Genomic DNA, 19,956 nt, shown 5'->3' with positions numbered 1-19,956 from the left:
TCAATATCCACAAAGTGTTTTGCTGGGATTTTGTTGAATCTATAGGTTAAGTTAGGAAAAACGGAACTCTTGCTAATGTTGAATCTTCCAATCCATGAATATGGAATATTTATCCATTTATTTAATTCTTCTTTATTTCATGAGAGTTTTGCAGTTTTCTTCATATAGATCTTGTACGTATTTTGTTAGATTTATCCCTAAAGCCTTTAATTTGGGGGATGCCAATGTAAATGGCATTGTTTTTTAACTTCAAATTCCATTTGTTCATTGCTGGTATATAGGAAAGTGATTGACTTCTGTATATTACCTCAGATCCTGCAACTTTGCTATAATCACTTTAATTTCAGAAGTTCTTTTGTTGGTTATTTTAGATTTTTTATATAGATGATCATGATTCAATTTTTATTGATTCAATTTTTAAAATAGATATAGGCCTATTCAGACCATCTATTTATGTTTATGTGAGCTTTGGAAATTTGTGTCTTTCAAAGAATGGGTCCATTTCATACAGTTTATCAAATTTGTGGGAATAGAGTTGTTCATAGCATATCATTTTTATTCTTTTAATGTCCATGGGATTTGTAGTGATGTCCCCTCTTTCATTTCTGATATTGGTAATTTGTGTTCTTTGTCTTTTTTTTCCGTAGTTCTCCCGGATAGAGGTTTATTGATTTCATTGACTTTTTCAAAGGACTAGCTTTTTGGTTTCAGTGATACTCTCTATTGCTTTCCTATTTTCAACTTCATTGATTTCTTCTCTAATTCTTATTATTTTTCTTCTGTTTACTTTGAATTTAATTTGTTCTCTATTTTCTCATTTCCTAAGGTAGAAACTTAGATTATTGTTTTAGATCTTTCTTCTTTTCTAATATATGCATTCAATGCTATAAATTTCCCTGTAAGCACTGCTTTTTCTGCATTTCACAAATTTAATACGTTGTGTTTTCATTTCATTTTCATTTAGTTCAAAGTTTCATTTAGTTCAAAATATTTTTGAACTTCTCTTGAGATTACTTCTTTGACCTATGTATGATTTAGAAGTGTTGTTTAATCTCCCTGTATTTTGCGATTTTCCAGTTATCTTTCCAGTATTGATTTCTAATTTAATTCCATTGTGGTCTGAGAACAGACACCTTATATTATTTTTGAGGCTATATTATATTCTTAAAATTAAAAGTATTATATCTTCCTGGTTAAATGAACTTTTTATCATTTTGAAACAGCACTAATGTTTAGAAATGTTTAGTAAATATTTAGTAAATTTAGGGGGTTTTTGTTTGTTTGTTTGTTTTTGCCCTAAAGTCTATTTTGTTTTATGTTAACATGACAACACCAGCTTTCTTTTGGTTAATGTGTTTGTGGTATATTTTTTCTATCCTTTTATTTTCACACTTATTGTACCTTCATAATTTAAGTTTGGCTCTTGGATTTTTTTGTTTTAATCTAGAAAAAATTGTTATATGCTAACTGGATTATTTAACCGTTTATGCATAATGTAAGAACTGACATATTTGAATGAATATCTTATCTTATGCTTTCTGTTAGCCTGGATACACTGTGTTCTTTTTCTTTACTTTCTTTGCTTCATTTTGGATTGAGTACTTCTTTTCTTTCTGTTGTTTTCTTTTTACTAATGTGGAAATAATATTATTTGTATATATTCATTTTAGTTTTTACTCTGGAAATCATAACATATGTAGTTAACATAATCTAGAATTAACCAATCTTTTTCTCTTCCTAGGGAGTATAGGAATCTTAGAACATTTTAACTCAATTCTGAATTATATAGTAATATTTCTCTGTATTTTACTTGTGACATATTTAATTTCACAAGATATTATTGCTACTTATACTGTGAATTTATGTTGATTTTACCAACATATTTCATATTTATGAATTTTTTCTGTCTTCTTGCAACATGGATCTTTCATCTGGAATTTTCTTGTGAAAAGGACTGTCCATTTAAATAAATTTCTTTAATAAGAGTTTGCTAGTAGCAAACTCAGTTTTTGTTAATATGAAAATGTCTGTATTTTGTCCTTATTCTGGTGAATTCCAGTTTGGCAGTAAATTTCTTTCATTCATACAAATTTCAGATCATTGAAGATATTTTACTGTATTCTGCCTTCTCATGTTGCTCTTAAGACATTAGCTGTCAGTTTAAGTGCAACTTTGTTGAAGATAACCTGGCTGCTTTTTTTCTCATTACTTTAGGATTTTCTTTTTTCTGCTATAAATAATTTTATTCTTATGAGTCTAGCTGTGGATTTCTTTTAAAATTTATCCTGTTTATGATTTACTCACCTTCTTGAATTGATGGGTTGATGTCTTTCATCCAGTTCAAGAAATATTTCAGTCATTATCTTGGATATTGCCATTGCCTCATGCTATCTTGTCAATCCTCCTGCAACTCCAATTAAACATAACTTAAATTTTCTCTAGCTTTCTCTATATATTTTTATTTTTAAAATTTTTCATCTCTTTGCTCCTCTGCACTAGATTCTAGATAATGCCTTCTCACATATTTCCAAGTTCATTATTTCTTCAGCTTTGTCTGATCTGCAAGTAAGCCTGCATTATAGATTTTAATTTCGATTATTTTGTTTTTCATTTCTAAAATTTATATTTGCTTTTCTCAAATCTGCCTCCCCTGCATTTTTCCAGAGATGATGTTTTCAGTTCTGCCAGGTATATAGAGGTGCTACCAGATTGGGATCATGTTACAATAAATTCACATCTTAAGATTACTTTTTAAATTATATTCTGAATTTATGGTTTGTCTTAGCAGAAGAACTGATTTATCCCTCTTTATTTCCCCAAATGGAAGTTCTGTGTCATTTTTAGCCCTTCAACTCTTTCATTATTTCTGTCCAAATTTACTTCTGTACTACAATATCATAAAACTCATACAGCCCTTTTCTGCCCAGAAGTATTTCTGTACTTTGTTTCACCAATTTTACCTTTCATTTCCCTTCTATGTACTTACTATAAGCATCTTTCCTAAACCCAAGGGATCCTATACTACTGAAAGATTTTCAATATATGGAAAAGAAATAGTAACCAGAGTTGTCTTTCAATTTATTTTACTATGCTGGAATATATGTTACGAAAACATAGCCTATCATTTTTGAATGATACAAATTTAATATAACTTGGTGTGGTGGAGAGAGAATTGAATTAAGAAGCAGAAAATGTGGTCATTACCACTTTAAATCTCAGTTTTATCAGTTGTAAAATGGGAATGATACATGTCTTGCCAATCTGTGAAGCAAAATTATGAAATCAGGGACTTCCCTGGTGATCCAGTGGTTAAGACTTTGCCTTCCAGTGTAGGGGGTACGGGTCGATCCTGGTCAGGGAGCTAAGATCCCACATGCCTTGTGGCCAAAAACCAAAACATAAAACAGAAGCAAATTGTAACAAATTCAATAAAGACTTTAAAAAATGGTCCACATCCGGGACTTCCCTGGTGGCACGGTGGTTAAGAATCTGCCTGCCAATGCAGAGGACACGGGTTCGAGCCCAGGTCTGGGAAGATCCCACATGCCGCAGAGCAACTAAGCCTGTGTGCCACAACTACTGAGCCTGTGTGCCACAACTACTGAAGCCCGTGTGCCTGGAGCCTGTGCTCCACAGCAAGAGAAGCCACCGCAATGAGAAGCCCACGCACTGCAGTGAAGAGTAGCCCCCATTCACCACAACTAGAGAAAGCCTGTGCACAGCAACGAAGACCCAACGCAGCCATAAATAAATAAATTTATTTTTTAAAAAATGGTCCACATCAAAAATAAATCTTTTAAAAAAATTATGAAATCATTTGAGTACTGTAGATAAAAAGACTACTACCATTTTCTTTTTTCTGGTGGACACAAACCTTTGAAATGGCAGTTTTAACATTTGAGCCAACGTCTGCATGATTTCGAGACTTTTTTCTCTCTCTGCTTTAGAAAATGACATGTTTCTTGGCATAAGGTTTATTTGTGCTTATTCACGTAACACTTGTCCTAAAATCGTAACCACAACCAGGCAAATTTGACACATTTTTAGTCCTAGAATATTGTAAGTTAGTATTCCTTAAAACTACTGTATAGCTAATAAACAATAATTACACACCTGTGGTTACTAACAGCATTCCCACAAAATGAGTCAATCAAAAAGATGGGATAAAGTACACACACGCTTAAACAACAGTTCATAAAACAAGAATGATTCATTATATAGTTATATGTGCCCATTATTGGTAATTCATTTTTTTAAGTTGCAAAATTAAAGTTTTTCTATGTCAAGAACTCTGAGAGTTTGAGATTTGATCCTACTTTCAGGTAGAAAGGTAGCCTGACATTATTTTATGAATGCTGGCAGAAGATACAAGACTCCTAGGTCAGGGACAGAGAGCTTTATTATTTACAGCATAGCAAGCAGCCTGAGCACTAGAATATTTGTGTTGGTTCCCTTAGCCCCTCAATTTCCACAGGACTAACGTGTAGGAGTCCAGGTGGATACTGAGATCAAGGTAGGTTTATGTCTCAGTTGAGAAACCCCAAGCTTAGGAAGCTCAAATACTTCATAACGGGTTGTAAATTAACTTGCATTTTGTACTGATGAGAAAACATTATCTTTTACTGGACAGCCAACAAATCTGCCCTTTGCTTCAAAGGAGACACTATCTCATCTTATAAGGCTGTTTGGTATACAAATGGTTTTGAAAAAAATAGTCTGGAACAAAAGGCTAGTTAGTGCCACACTTCCTGGATGTTCAGAAATGGAGAACTGTGTCACAACACTACCACCAGGTCAGTTTTGAATGTGAAACCAATGACTTACTTCTCCTTTCCTTCTATTAGAATTCAGACTAAAGCAACCATATAGTAATGGTTAATCTAACTAACTATTATGTCCTACTTACTGTCTATGATTTTGAGTGTTCAACTTGTAAAAATTTTCTCTTTATAAAATTGTTTTCTTAATTTGAAAAGTAAATTCAAAAACTAAGCCAACCCATTTATGTTTACAAGGAGAAGACAAAAAAGGGGGGAAAAAATCAGAGTTCTACTATCTTTAGGTCAAAATATGCTGTTTTATAATTCTTTTGTAGCACAGAAGCACATGTAGCTAAAAATTAGTTTTTCAGAGAGCCTAGACAAAAAATATGCTTTAAATAGTCATAAATTTATTTATTCTTCAAATGTGTGAAAAAGCTACTCTTCATAAAGCATTTACTATAGGAAGAGTACAGCATTATAGAACACTGTTTTTTGACCAATTCATACATAATTTCCTATGGCTAGAAGGTCTATTGTTCTTTTTTATTCCCATAATTTAACATCTGAATAGGTTTAGTAGAAATTTACAAATTCCTCTGAGACCAAATATGGAAAATTTTATCTCAAAATTATTCCTTATTTTCCAAAAGTTATCCACAAGAGAAAAAGAAATTCTGTGTTATTTATTACAGCTGGTATATTAAGAACATTTTAAATGTCATTTATTTCCATATTCAGAATCTGACATTAAGGGGAATTTCATGGGAAAATATGGCTTCTTGATGAAATGGAAACACTGTGGGCTTTGGACTCAGCCAAACGAAGGTTCAAATTCATACTACACTTACATAAGCTCAAAACTTTAGTTTCATTCTCCAGAAAAATGGGGATAATTATTGTTTTCTTCCTAGGATATCGTAAAGACACAATGAGATATATAAGGTCTCTCGAGAGTATTCTGGTTGCTCAACAAATCGCATTCTATCCTCTTTTCTCCTGAGGCAGCCACCTCAAAATATTAAGAATATATCTTAGACATCAATTTCTTAGGTATAGATATTTACTAGAACCCTTTATCATATTGTTTTTTTTTACTAGCCTAAGGATAGTGTTATTAATCTTTATGTATTTACTATAGCTAAACTCAGGGATAAACTTACAAATGAAAATGTATTTCTTTCATAATAAAAACACACAATCTTTTTTTAAGTGAGAAAACTGAAATTCAGAAAAGTTAAGTGATTTACCAAGGATGCAACAGCTAGTTAGCGCCAAATCAAGAACCTTCTGCTAAGTCTTATTCTTCTGCCCTATTCACTATATTGCTAATCCTAAGCAACCAGTGAGTTTAGAGATGTTTGAGACCACAGCTGAGTGCTTTCCATGTTCATAGGAGTTAAGAATGCCGACTAACATATTCTTTTGAGTTATAGAGCCAGAACACAGAAAGAATTTCTTAAGTCTCTACAGAAAAATGCCAGTACTTTCGGTCATGTGAATCCTGAGTAAATCTCAGGTTTATAACATTAGGTAACAATCTAAAATAGTGTGTGTTGTTTTGGAGAAATTAATAGCTAATTTCATAAATAATGCATAATGACAGCAAACCAGGTTCACTAATTGTTTTCTTTAATCAAATTTTATGTTTACTACATCTATTGAGTTAGTAATATCAGTTATAGTTCAGTTTTATGATTTTATCAATCATATTTCTTTTTTTAAATAAATGTATTTATTTATTGGCTGCGTTGGGTCTTAATTGCTGTGCGTGGACTTTCTCTAGTTGCAGCGAGCAGGGACTACTCTTCTTGGCGGTGTGCGGCTTCTCATTGCGGTGGCTACTGTTGTTGTGGAGCATGGGCTATAGGCACGTGGGCTTCAGTAGTTGTGACACATGGGCTCAGTAGTTGTGGCTCTTGGCCTTAGAGTGCAGGCTCAGTAGTTGTGGCATACGACCTTAGTTGCGCGGCACGTGGGATCTTCCCGGACCAGGACTCGAACCCGTGTCCCCTAAATTGGCAGGTGGGTTCTTAACCACTGCGCCACCAGGGAAACCCTATCAATTATATTTCATTTCTAGAATTGCTACCCATGTTTTTCAAAACTTCCTGATTTTACTAGTCTCTTATTGCTTTAATACCTTTTAAGATCTATTTTTAGGTATGCAGATACATAATATTTTGTGCATTTTATCAAATTAAAGATGCTTATTTTTTATTCTATATCTGATAAATCCACTACCTTCATGATTCGGTGGACCGATTTTATGGTTTGTTCTTTCTGTTGATTCTCACTCTAATGGCTTATTTCCCAAGGTGTTTAGTGACTTTTGTTATTGTTTTAATTAGTTTGTGTTCTTTAGATCTGTATTAATGGGAATTTTTAGAAGTGTGAGTTTAACCTAACCAACTCTGAAAGATTTTTGACTACTTCAGTCAGTTACTAGAGGGCACATTCCCCCTTACCCTGGAGAGATAACTCGTAAGTAGTCACTTGCTACACCTATATATTTTCTTTTTGTAATTTTTCAGCAATATTTTAAATTTTATTTTTAATAAAAAGTATATATATTTAAAGTGTACAGCCTGATGACTTGGTATACATATGTAGAGAAAAATGATTACAAAGCCAAGCTAACTAAAGTATCATACCCTCACATAGTTATCATTTTGTGTGTGTGTGTGATGAGAGCACATGAGAAATTTCCTCTTTTAGCAAGTTCTCAGTATTCAATGCAATATTTTTAACTATAGTTATCATGCTGTACAATAGCACCCTAGACTCATTCATCCTTATATTTGTGTTTTCTTGCCATTTCTCACTTCTGAGGATTCCTCTACCATTTTTACGAGCTCAAACTTTCATTTTAAAATACTTTCTGGAGCATTGATGTTACCTAACTTCAAGACTTACTATAAACCACATTAACCAAAACAGTGTGGTACTGGCAAAAGAATATACAAATAGATCAATGCAACAGAATAGACAGGTGAGAAATAGACCCACACAAATATAGTGAACTGATCTTTGATTAAAAAAACAAAGGCAATACAATGGAGAAAAGATAAGTCCATTCCAACTCTTGGTGCTAGAACAACTGGACTTCCACATGCAAAAACTAAAAGAAAAAAAAAAAGTAAGAATCTAAACACAGACCTTATACTTTCACAAAAATTAACTCAAAATGGATCATAGAGCTAAATGCAATCACTCAAAACTAAATATTCCTAGGAGATAACGTATTAGAAAATCTAGGTGACCTTGGATTTGGTGATCAACATTTAGATATAATATCAAAAGCATGATGCAGGAAATAAATAATTAAAACCTTCTGCTCTGTGAAAGACACTATCAAAAGCATGAGAGGGCAAGCCATAGACTGGGAGAAAGTATCTGCAAAAGATACCTGATAAAGGACAGTTATCCAAAATATAGCAAAAACTCTTAAAACTCAACAATAAGAAAACAACCAACCTGGTTTTTAAAATGGATAAAAAAAATTAAAGCAACACTGAGATAGCACTACACACCTATTAGAATAGCCTAGGTCCAGAGCACTGGCAACACCAAGGAAGATACACAAATTCATGAAGCGATCCATATTTTGCTTTTCTTTCTAATGTTCATGAATGACAAAACTAAGGCTCTGATAAGGGAGGTGACTTACCCAATTGAGGGCCCTTCCCACTTTAAACCCCACCCACAATTCCTCTTCTACAAAAAATAAAAGAGCTCCGCAAATCAATATTTATCTAAATAAAGTTAAAAGTTAATTTTGTAGGGAAGTCGTATAATTGCTACCTTGACTTCTTTCTCCACTAGACTGTGAGTAGAGCAGTAATGCTTTTCATGAATGGAGGCCCTGATTCATTTACAAATGCAGTTCTGCTACATAAAGTTCTATCGTGGGTAATATAATAAAAGATAAAATTTTTTCGTTAATGGGTATCCACTTAGAAAACTCTTAAGTCTTCAGCAGGCTATGGGATACTTGCTTAAATTATTACCAATGAAAAACAATAAGTCTGGGGCCAGGTTTATTAGTCTCTGATATGTTGTTACTCAAATTGTGAAAGAAAATTATTTTTACTTACATTTACTTATTTTTTTATAACCAAGCAATACTTTAATTATTCAGTGTTTCATATGATGTTATCTCTACCTGTAACAGAAGTGTATCTGTATTCTTAAGTTTGGCAAATACAGAAATCATCAGATGCAGAAAATAAGTAATCAATGAGAAATATATAGGAATGTATAGACATATACATTATGACTATTTCTGTTTTATAGCTATTCAAAAACAATGATTACAATGATAAAAGTGTCTAATTGGATTCATCAAGCCTCTATCATTAATGTACCAATGTAATACTGCTTATTGGCTTCTTTTGACATAAAACTAGTAAAGAAAATTAATCACCTACTTGGCCTCAATTAATAAATATACATGAATTAGAGATGTCTTTTTACCAAAGAGTAGAAACTTTTAGATACAACAGGGAGCTGAAGTCTAAACTATACCAAAAAAACAAACAAACAAAACACAGGTGGCAGTAATATTTATGCGGCCATTATAACCTGTTATTTTGAAAGCCAACCTACTTACATCATCAGTTTCTCCATTATTCTATTGGGTGGGCCCTAGTTTGGATGACCTACTACATTAACACTCCCTGAGGGAGTCTAGGTTGGATAGAGGAATATTCTCCAAGGATAATTAAATTGAGAGAGTGAAACAGAAGAGAATCATGTCAATGGAGCCCCCTTCATGGTTATTACTGAGCAACTGCTAAAAATTATTTGAAATAACTTCAAATCAATTAGAACTTTGTACCCTTCTTATCTTTTGGAAATTAATTCTTCTGTATTAAAGGCACACTAAGATCCTCATATATTATGAAATAAATACATTTTTAAAAATACCTGAAGCAGATTTAGAATTCTGGGAAGGAGGACTTCCTGGACTCACCCAGAAAATTTTTCTGTCTAATTTTGTGGTTAATCCTGGAATCTTCCCCTCCTGACAGTGACCCCCTGAAACCTTGATTTTAGCCTAGATTTAGAAACTTCTATAGATAGTCCCACCTCCAGGGTAGGTAAGTCTTAGCCTGTGATAACTGAGATAGCATTAAAGCTATGCATAATGGAGCTCATTTCACTTAAAAAAAAAGAAAAGAAAAGAAAAATGGCTACAGTTATTAAACCCATACTAAATGTGCAGCATTATATGTGTTCTATTATTTTATATTGTTAATATATCCATTTTAAGAGGAGAAAACTGAGGCAGGGAAGGAGTAATTTGCCCAACATGACACAGTAAGTGAAAAGTCAACTTACTATGTGCTAATTAGTTGCTAGGCAGATAGAAAGATGAATAATGTATAGCTTTCCTTTATAGACTGAATTAATTTATTCTATAATTATTTTCTTATATGTCACAAATCAAGGGCCTCGTCTACTGGAAAGCTCAGTGGTGTGCCTGATTCATGAGAAACAGTGGAAAGCAATCTTAGACAGTGGCTATCTGGTAGTTCTTAAAACAGTGTCCTGTTGATACTTTTATTAGTGTTACTTAGAAATGGATATTTCTGCCAATACCATGGCAGAGAAGGATCAGTATTACCAACTTTCCCTTTTACCTCAGGCTCCAATAGCGCCTAGCACCACCCTGTTACAGATTCTGTCATTTAAAACTTTGATATTTTGTTCATCATGGATTTTTGCATTAATTTTGCTTTTAAAATATTACATTAAAATATTATTTATCTCGATTACTGATATTTTTTTGGCACTCCCTTAAATTTTGTGCTAAGGCAAGTACCTCATTTGCCCCACTTGCCTTATCCTAGTCTCAGCCCTGGTTAACAGCAAACATGGACACACCATACATGAACAAGCCTGCTATTTTCTTGAGTTATGTGGCTGTCACAGGAGAAACCAAAGAATCACTCTTTATGTAGTAGTTGGTACTCCTCTATAAAGACATTAATGAGGAGATACAGCTCAACTGAACAATACAATTGGGAAAGCATATCCTTTCAGGTAGAATTATACATAAATACAGAAGGCTTATAACTGTTTAATAAGCACAACTATACCCAATTTGTAAAAGAATGATTCTGTTATTCCAGAGGGATTTGCTTAAAGCTAGCAATTCCATGGTATTGAAAGTTATGTCTTACAAAATCCATGTATTTTAAAATGTATAATTTAGTAACTCACTTTTATTTTTCTTTGCTTTCGTAAGGGTCGTTCATACACTTTATGTATTACCCAACACCCCCCAAACAGATGAATTTTGAAAATTCAAATGTCAGAAACTAGCAAGTATTTTTTATTCTAGTACTTTTTTTTTAACCCTCTTTGCCATAAAATTTAGTGAAATATGTAAAGGAGTGATTAGAGCTGCAGTTAGCCTTTGACCCTTACATATAGTTTGGCTCTGTTCCCCAAATTTCTGTTTTTAAACTCTTGTACCAACAGTCCTCTTCTTTATTCATACAGTAATCTTTCTTTAGTGGTCAATTACATACATATTTAAGTCTATTTTAAAAGAATAGAAATGTTGCTTGTCATACACAAATGGCTCTTAGAGAGTTATTGGTTTCATGCCAGTGCTGTCAACTTTCCAACAACAGATTGGATTGGTTAAGAAAGAAGCCATAAACAGCCTATCAACAAGTATTTATACAGATGTTAATGAATTTAAAATTCTGTTAGTATAACATTTATGCCAAACTCCAATTTTATTTGTCCTTTATTTTGAGGTATGATGCAATAACTTCTTTTAATAAACACATGCAGACCACTTACACTTTATAATGTAAATCACATTTTTACTATTCCCAGCATAAGATACATAGAATCAGCCATCTATCAAAGTTACCAAAAATATTTCCATCACATGAAGCATTTTGCTCAGTATGCAACCACGTCCTTCAAAAGCTTTTGGTAAAGAAATGAACTCATCTCCATCCATGAAACCAAGAGTATTTTGTTATTATATTACTGAGAAAGGCCATTAAGAGAAAAGAAAATAGTCATGGGAAAGTCACCATATGTATTAAAAATATAAATACTTAGCTTCTTTTTGTGTGCCCCAAATGATAACTGAATACTAACCTCCCTCTGTAAATTTAGAAAACTGATTAATTTGAGGCATATGAGTTTAATGAACACTTATTTTGCTTTTTATGAAGAAAAAAATATTTCCATTAATTTAAAAAAGACTTCATTTCTTGTTTTTTAAATTATTTATTTATTTTTGGCTGCATTAGGTCTTCGTTGCTGCGCACAGTCTTTCTCTAGTTGTGGCGAGTGGAGGCTACTCTTTTTTTTTTCTTTTTCTTTTGAATTTTATTTAATTTATCTTTTTATACAGCAGGTTCTTATTAGTTATCCATTTTATACATATTAGTGTATATATGCCAGTCCCAATCTCCCAATTCATCCCACCCCCACCCACGCCCCCACCCCCCCACCCCCACGGGGGCTACTGCAGTGCGCAGGCTTCCCATTGCGGTGGCTTCTCTTGTTGCAGAGCGTGGACTTCAGGAGCGCAGGATTCAGTAGTTGGCTCGCGGGCTCTAGAGCGCAGGCTCAGTAGTTGTGGCACACGAGCTTAGTTGCTCCACGGCATGTGAGATCTTCCTGGATCAGGGCTCGAACCTGTGTCCCCCAGCCTTGGCAGGCGGATTCTTAACTACTCTGCCACCAGGGAAGCCGCCAAGACTTCATTTCTTTTGGAGAACTTCTTAAAGCTGAACTGCTTTCTTCTAGGATTGTGTACATTGTCAACGTTCTATTTATAAAGTAACTACACACACACACACACACACACACACATATTGTTTTAAATTTACTACCTTTGGTTGTCAATTTTTATCCCAATCTAATTCTGACTTTCAGAGCTGAAGTTTCTATTATAATAATTAAGTTAATCACATTTAGACATGTGTTATTCTCCACAATGCACAGGTTCATCTACGTGCTAAAAATCTAAATTCCAACTCTATATTTCTCAGAGAATATTAATCAACTATGACAATCACTCCGTAATTTTACCAATATTTGTTGAGCACCGTCCTACTAGGTATCACTTAAAAAGTGTATATTCTAGGAGGCAAAACAGACACATGAATAGGTAAGTAAAGTATAATGTAATAAATGCTATCATGGGGTCTCTATATTATCCTTTGGAGGGCATCTCTAACCTAATTTGGATAAGGAACGGAAGTGTTCAAAGATCAGGAGCTTACCCCAAAGAATGTAATTTCTAAACTAAGACCTGAAGACCTGAAGTAAGAACACCACTGGTAAAGTGGGTAATCCCAAACACAATGTCTATAGGCAAAAATGATCATTTTGAGTAATTATAATACATCTGGATGATTGAGGCAGGAACTTAATAGATGTGTCTGAAGGTATAAGGAAGGCCTGTATGCTATGCAAAATGTTTTGAACATTATCCAAAGATAGCAGAGAACCAAGAGTTCAACCTCTGAAAGAGCAAACTAGACGTGTACTTTAGCAAGACCACTTGCAGTATGGAGATATATAAGCGGGAACAACACCAAAAGGAAAAGGACCAATGAGAAGGCTGTTACAGTAACTAAGAAAAGATGATAGTAGGCTGAATTTAAATAGTCACAATGCAAATACCAGAAATTTGACAGAATGAAAAGAATTTAGAAGGTAAAATCAGCAGCTGAAAGGTGAGGAAGAATGCTGGTTCAGTACAACACTCTGGTTTCTGAATTTTACATTGACGATGATGGTAGAATTACAGGAACTTAGAAAAGGTGGGATAATACATGAGTTCAGCTTTTTGCATATTCTGTTTAAATTATCTGTAGGATACCACTGTCGAGAGATTTTGGATGGATACATTTCAGAAGGAGATAAGGAAAGTGATTGAAGAACTTGAATGAATATTCTCTTACAGGAAGATTATAACCAAGGAATAAGATAGGGCCAGGATAGTACCCCAGAGAAGAATCCTGAGAGTGGAAGAGATAGCAAAGGAAGATGAGCCCTTGAAGGAAACTGGGGTTTAGACAAAAGGGCAGAGAAAAACCAGATAAGTGGAATTAAACAAGACTCAAAGGAAATAATCCTTTTAAGAAGGAAGACGTGAACAATGTATAATATCATGGAGGAGTCAGTAAGAATTTCAAAATGTCCCAAAGATTTAGCAGTACTAATGATCTTGGTGTGAACAGTTCCAGTGAAATGGTGTGGGGAGGAAGCCATATTGCAGTGAGCTGAAGCACGAATGTCAGTGAGTCAACAGCGACTCTCACTCACGCCTGTTCAAAATGAGGGCAGTGGGGATGAAAGGAGGAGCCAGGTATTACTGAGATACCCAGCAGGGAGACTAGACCCAGTTTCTGGATTAGATGTCATTACATAAGGAATGAGCAGCCAAGGTTTACTCCAGGTCTGAATGACTTGGGAATTCAGGAAGAAAACCAGACTTAGTAGGATGATAATGATAAAAACAAGTTGTGATTCTGAAGTTCAGCTGGATCTGAGAACAGGAATAAGATAGAGGTTGTTGATATCTAGTTCTCTAAGCTGCCAGCCTCAAGAGGCAATAAACAATGCATATCTAATTGACTGGCATCAAAAGCCAGCACAGGGCTTCCCTGGTGGCGCAGTGGTTGAGAGTCCGCCTGCCGATGCAGGGGACACGGATTCGTGCCCCGGTCCGGGAAGATCCCCCATGCCGCGGAGCGGCTGGGCCTGTGAGCCATGCCGCTGAGCCTGTGCGTCCGGAGCCTGTGCTCCGCAACGGGAGAGGCCCCAACGGTGAGAGGCCCGAGTACCGCAAAAAAAAAAAAAAAAGCCAGCAGAATACCAGGCATGGGGTGTGGTGGTGGACAGCAGGGGTGCGGGTGCTCCTAGATACTTGCAGAATGACAAGCATCAACATCTGAAGGAACACAAATATAAAGGAGACTGAAGGGAAGCACTCAAAGTCTGATGTTCCAAAGTCCTGTAGAGAAGAGAGTTTTAAGACAAAGAAAATGTTCTGTGTAGTTGAATTGAGCAGAGAGGCCAATAAAGATAAGGAATAAATGTGTTTGGTAGATAAGATGGTTTAAGGCCCTCATAGTAAGGACACTTTCAATTTGGCAAAATCGGATTGCAATAAATTAAGGAGGAAATGGAAAGGAAAGACGGAGAGAGTAGACTCCTCTTAAAAGAATTTTGTTAACAACCGGTATCTTTTAGTGTGAAAGACAAAATATTAGAAGAGTATAGAATTTGTCCCTGAAATCTTATGTGTCATTTTATATAAGTTTATCAAATTGGGAGATACAAACCTATAAATTATGAGAGGAAAATTGTTTATAGTTTAGAAAATATTTAGCAAGTAGATAAATTTGGATACCTAGAGAAGAAAATATTTGCACCAGTGATAACAGATAAAGGATTATGAATGTCAGTTGAAGACAAAAATGGAAATACTAGAATCCAGCAGATAATTGGGGAGAACAAGATATTTTACACTTTATGACCTATAATTGGTAAATAATCATATGAAATCACTTTCAATCTCACTAGCAGTAGAGACATATAAATTAAAATCATATTAGACAATATTTTTCTCAAATTATCAACAGCTTTAAAATATTTAATATCCCAGTGTTGACTAGGGGCTTAGTGAAATGAATAACCTCATATAGCATGTGGTAAATTGGTGAAAGTTTTAAAAACTATTTGACAATATAGATTATATTGTGTCCCTCAAAATATTTATAACTTCAGTCATGTTATCTTTAATTCCACCTGAAAAAGTGGATTAATTAAATAGGATACTTAAAAACCTTCATGTAACAAGTTAGTACCTCACAGTGTATAACCCCTAAAAGTATTTTCAGGATGAGATTTCCATTACATAGAATGCATTTGTTATAGTACTAACTGAAAAGTAGAATGTATAGGATACATACAATTGTATGTAAACAAAAAACAAATCTATGAACAGAAGAACTAAAAGAAAATGCCTTAAAAGTGTTATCCAGTTGTTGTCTTTGAATAGTGCGGCTCTCTGTGGATTTTCTTCTCTTTGACTTTTTAGTTTTCAGTATTTTTAAAATCATCTATTATGAAAATGTATTATTTTTATAATAAAAATTTTAACAATTTGTTTAGATAAAATTATTAAAATGTGTGTTTTGAAGTAAAGCAGCATATAGAGACTGTAGTAACTAGGGGAGAGCAGGAATCAAAAGGAGACCTTTTTTCTTAGGTTGATGGTACGAGAAATTTATGAAGACCCAGAGAAGCAGGAAAGAGCAGTAGATAGGCAGTAGGTTCGAGTTTTGCAGACCAAATGATGCTTCTAAAACCAAGAGGATTTATTGGGGAGCCTGAGTAGAAGGTGATAAGCATCTGTTAAGTAATCCGGGTCACCATCATTCTTCCCACACAAGATGCTAAAAGCAAGCTTCAAGGAGTAAATACTACTTTCTCCTCAGTGACAGGGGTAATCCTAAAATGGTTTAGCGAAAATCATTTACCAGAATCATTTCCTCCAGCATTTGAATGGCAGTATTTTTGAATACATCCAACCAATATCACCACTATGCTAGTTCTCTTTTTTACACTGAACTCATACCAATCTACCAGTCTATGCCTTCAGGTTAAAAGGGTTAATATGAATTGGACCCTTACAGTGAAATCTCTAATCTTTACCCAGGGATTGTTGTTTAGAACCTTGGCTGAGTTCTGATGTAAAACCACTTAGGGTTTATGGAGTGTTATCCTGCAGTTGAGGAAAACTTTTCAGAATGAACACTTTAAAAAGGGACTATTGCAAGTATATGTCACTATTTTAAAAAACAGAAAGACATAGAGATAATTTTTATTTTCAGCTAAAAGTACACTTGCTACAAAACGATTCTCTACATATCAAGAGTAGGTAAGTTTCCAGTCGTGGGTCCAGTTGATTATCAGGGTCACTGATTCCTCACTACTATCTGTCATTGTACCCATGGGTTCACCATTTGGTCTAGTCAACCAAGAAAGGCAGATAAAAGCCTGGGACTCTGCTGGCGAAGAGACTTAATGCTTAATGCAGTATGGGTGTAGCAACCCCAAATCTTCCCTTTGTTTGAGTCTCTTTTATAGTTTCTTTATAAGGAAGGCCATTTATCAAAATGGTGTCTGCTCGTGGATTCAGTGGTCAGCCCTTGAAAGTGAAGTAATTGTTCCTTCAATACAGCAACTATGGAGGGATTGGCTTAAACTCAGGAAGAAGGGGTATGACCATTATAGAAACATAAAGTGGCACAAGAAGTTAACAGGCAGTTAACTTTACTAAGTAACGTAATTTAGAGAAAAAAAATCTTGATTTGTAGCTTTCCTGAGAACTGGCTCCAGTATCTCTTTGGACTGAAAACTAGAGTCATTTCACTAATACAACAGTAACTTTTAAGGAATAAAAAGACATGATGAATGTACCATCCTCAACATATTCAGAAAGACAGATGCTAAATGTGTGTATACATGTGTGATGTATACATGTGTATACATGTATGTGTCTCTATACAGCACCAAGCATTCAAAATAGGCTTTGCACCATGCTCCATTTGTTTTCCAAACAACTTGCAAATATAAAATGACTTTCTATGTACCAAGATCTATAGTGAAAGAATAATTCCAATTAATAAATTGACATTTTAAACATCAGGTTTTAAATTATAGAATTCTTGTGAGTTTGATTACCATGAGTTAGTTTCAAGAGGTACCTTCTCTGGTGTACTGTCAGTCAAGCCTACGATGCTAACAAGTCCCTAAGCATGGTGATGGCACCAAAAAAGAAGCAGTCTAACAACTCAAGAGAAGTGCTCTAAAACAACAGGTCTTCATTGTAACTCAAATGACATTGATGTAGCAGCAATGTCTGCAGGGTTTTTTTTTGAAAACTACAAATATATATATAGTAAATTTAAATGTGAATATAACGGTCGGATTTTTCTTTTTCTTTTATTTTCTTACTATTTTATTTTTCTTTATATTTGTTATCTTGTGTTCTTACCTTGTATAATTTCTCCTCTTGCATGTTCTCCATACCCATCTTCATTGTTATGCTTTCCCCCCTCCGTCTTTGAAATCACTGCTATGGCATTAGCACAGGTTTCCTAAACCTAATATAAATGATATCCTAACTTAAGTATTGTACTAGCTTACACGAACCAAGCTTAGTTTTACATAGAATTAAAATTCTGTTTTGAAAATCCTCAATATAATTTATAAATTCTACATATGGATAAGATAGCATGAGAACAATTAGACTTTAAATTCCGTCTACCAAAAATAATTATTTGCATTTTCTAAAACACTAAAAAACAAGCCCTATAAAATGTAGGTTGCACTAAAACAACTCCTTTATTTTTCAAAATAGGTGGGTTTGAAACCAAGCTGGAAAAGCACTTAATCTATAAGTGACTGACATTATTTCTCTTACAGATGATTTAGCTCCCATGAATTAAATTGTCTTGTTTTTCTTTTTTTCTTGTGATAAAATTGTTAGCCTAGACTGAACTGCTTGGCCAAAATTTGATCTCTTTAAATAACAAATAAAATTTCCATACTTTTTCCCTAGGTAAGGAAGAAGAATTTATGTGTAAGGATACCACTGCAAATGAAAAATTAGAAAGGAATAAAGAATATACATACCAATGGCTTCATACACAGGTTGGGGTTCATGAAACTAGTTCCAGAAACATGAAATGGTGAGGTCATTTCCTTTAAATTAGATTTTTGTATTGCAAATACATCTTGAAAACTGAAACCTAGGTTAATTGTTCTAAAACAAACATGACTTTATATAGCCAAAGGCTACATAGCCAAACAAACATGACTTTATATAGCCAAAGGCTACTCTACATTGCCAGGTTATAAATGGCCTCTTATGTAGAATAGATTTGATCACTAGATTTGATCACTGTTTATATTTTTCACCATAAAATATTCAAGAACTTAGTTTCTGTATTGCTTAAAACCAACACAAATGATTGATGGTGATGATGAACCACACAAATGATTCTACTTTATAAAGTAAAATGCATGGTATTGATTAACTGTTTATAAATATCATATGTATTGGAGGTATAGTATTTTATTTTATGTTATTTTTGTTATCATATATGTTTGGCAGTTAAAATTATAATTCAACCCTGATGCCACGTTACTAGTCATGTAACTGATTTTCAATGATGTCTCAATGCTTTAGTTTCCTCTTCTTTATAGTGAGATGATAATAACTCTCTACTTCACAATAGAAGTGAGCTCTCAAGGTTGAGGGTATCAAATGTTGATGTCCCTTAGCAGCAAACAAGGTGCCTTGAGCTTAATAGGTAATCAATAAATTTTTATTACATTAATGTATGTATTAGTTTTCTAGGGCTGCCATAACAAAATACCACAGATTGTGTGGCTTTAAGAGCAGAGATGTGTCTATATTTTCTCACAGTTCTGGAGGTTATAAGTCCAAGATCAAGGAGTCAGCAAATTTGGTTTCTTTAGAGGTCCATCTCCTTGGCTTGCAGATGGCTACCTTCTCACTGTGTCCTCACATGACCATCCCTCCACCTGTGTTATCTGTGTTTTAACCTCTTCTTACAAGGACACCAGTTATATTGGATTAGGGCCCACCCCTATGACCTCTTTTTACCTTAAGTACCTCTTTAAAGGCCCTATCTTCACATAGTCATATTCTGAGGTATTGAAGATTAAGATCTGAACATATAAACTTTGAAGGAACAAAATTCAGCCCAAAAAATGTAACATAAAGCACTTACGTGCATAACCACTAAACCAAAGTTTTAAGGAAAAAGAAGTCTGGATATAATATTTTGACATAAATTTTTAAAAATTGAAGTATAGTTGATTTACAATGTGTTAGTTTCAGGTGTACAGCACATACCTATTCTTTTTCATGTTCTTTTCTCTTATAGGTTATTACAAAATATTGAGTATAGTTCCCTGTGCTATACAGCCGACATAAATTTTTAAGACTTTCATTTTAGCTACATATATCCACAAAACAGTAAAAAAAGAAGCACTATTATAAGCATTTATTAAATATGTAAACCAGTATTGAATCTAAATGTAGATGACACTTTGGAAACATTTCCAGGGATTGTGGGTGATAACTATTTAAATGAATAACAAACAA

At 34.1% G+C, this 19,956-nt stretch overlaps 1 protein-coding gene across 1 annotated transcript in view; it reads left to right on the top strand.

Moving 5' to 3' along the window:
* Positions 1–19,956, top strand: part of LRRIQ1 (leucine rich repeats and IQ motif containing 1) — a 178,283-nt gene that overhangs the window by 152,029 nt on the left and 6,298 nt on the right. The window contains 1 exon segment of the mRNA XM_032644164.1: positions 18,382–18,511. Within this exon segment, the coding sequence (XP_032500055.1) occupies positions 18,382–18,511 (130 nt within the window).

Source organism: Phocoena sinus, chromosome 10 (genome assembly GCF_008692025.1).
Source record: "Phocoena sinus isolate mPhoSin1 chromosome 10, mPhoSin1.pri, whole genome shotgun sequence".
Lineage (NCBI taxonomy): Eukaryota > Metazoa > Chordata > Mammalia > Artiodactyla > Phocoenidae > Phocoena > Phocoena sinus.
This window is presented reverse-complemented; position numbering and strand designations above follow the sequence as displayed.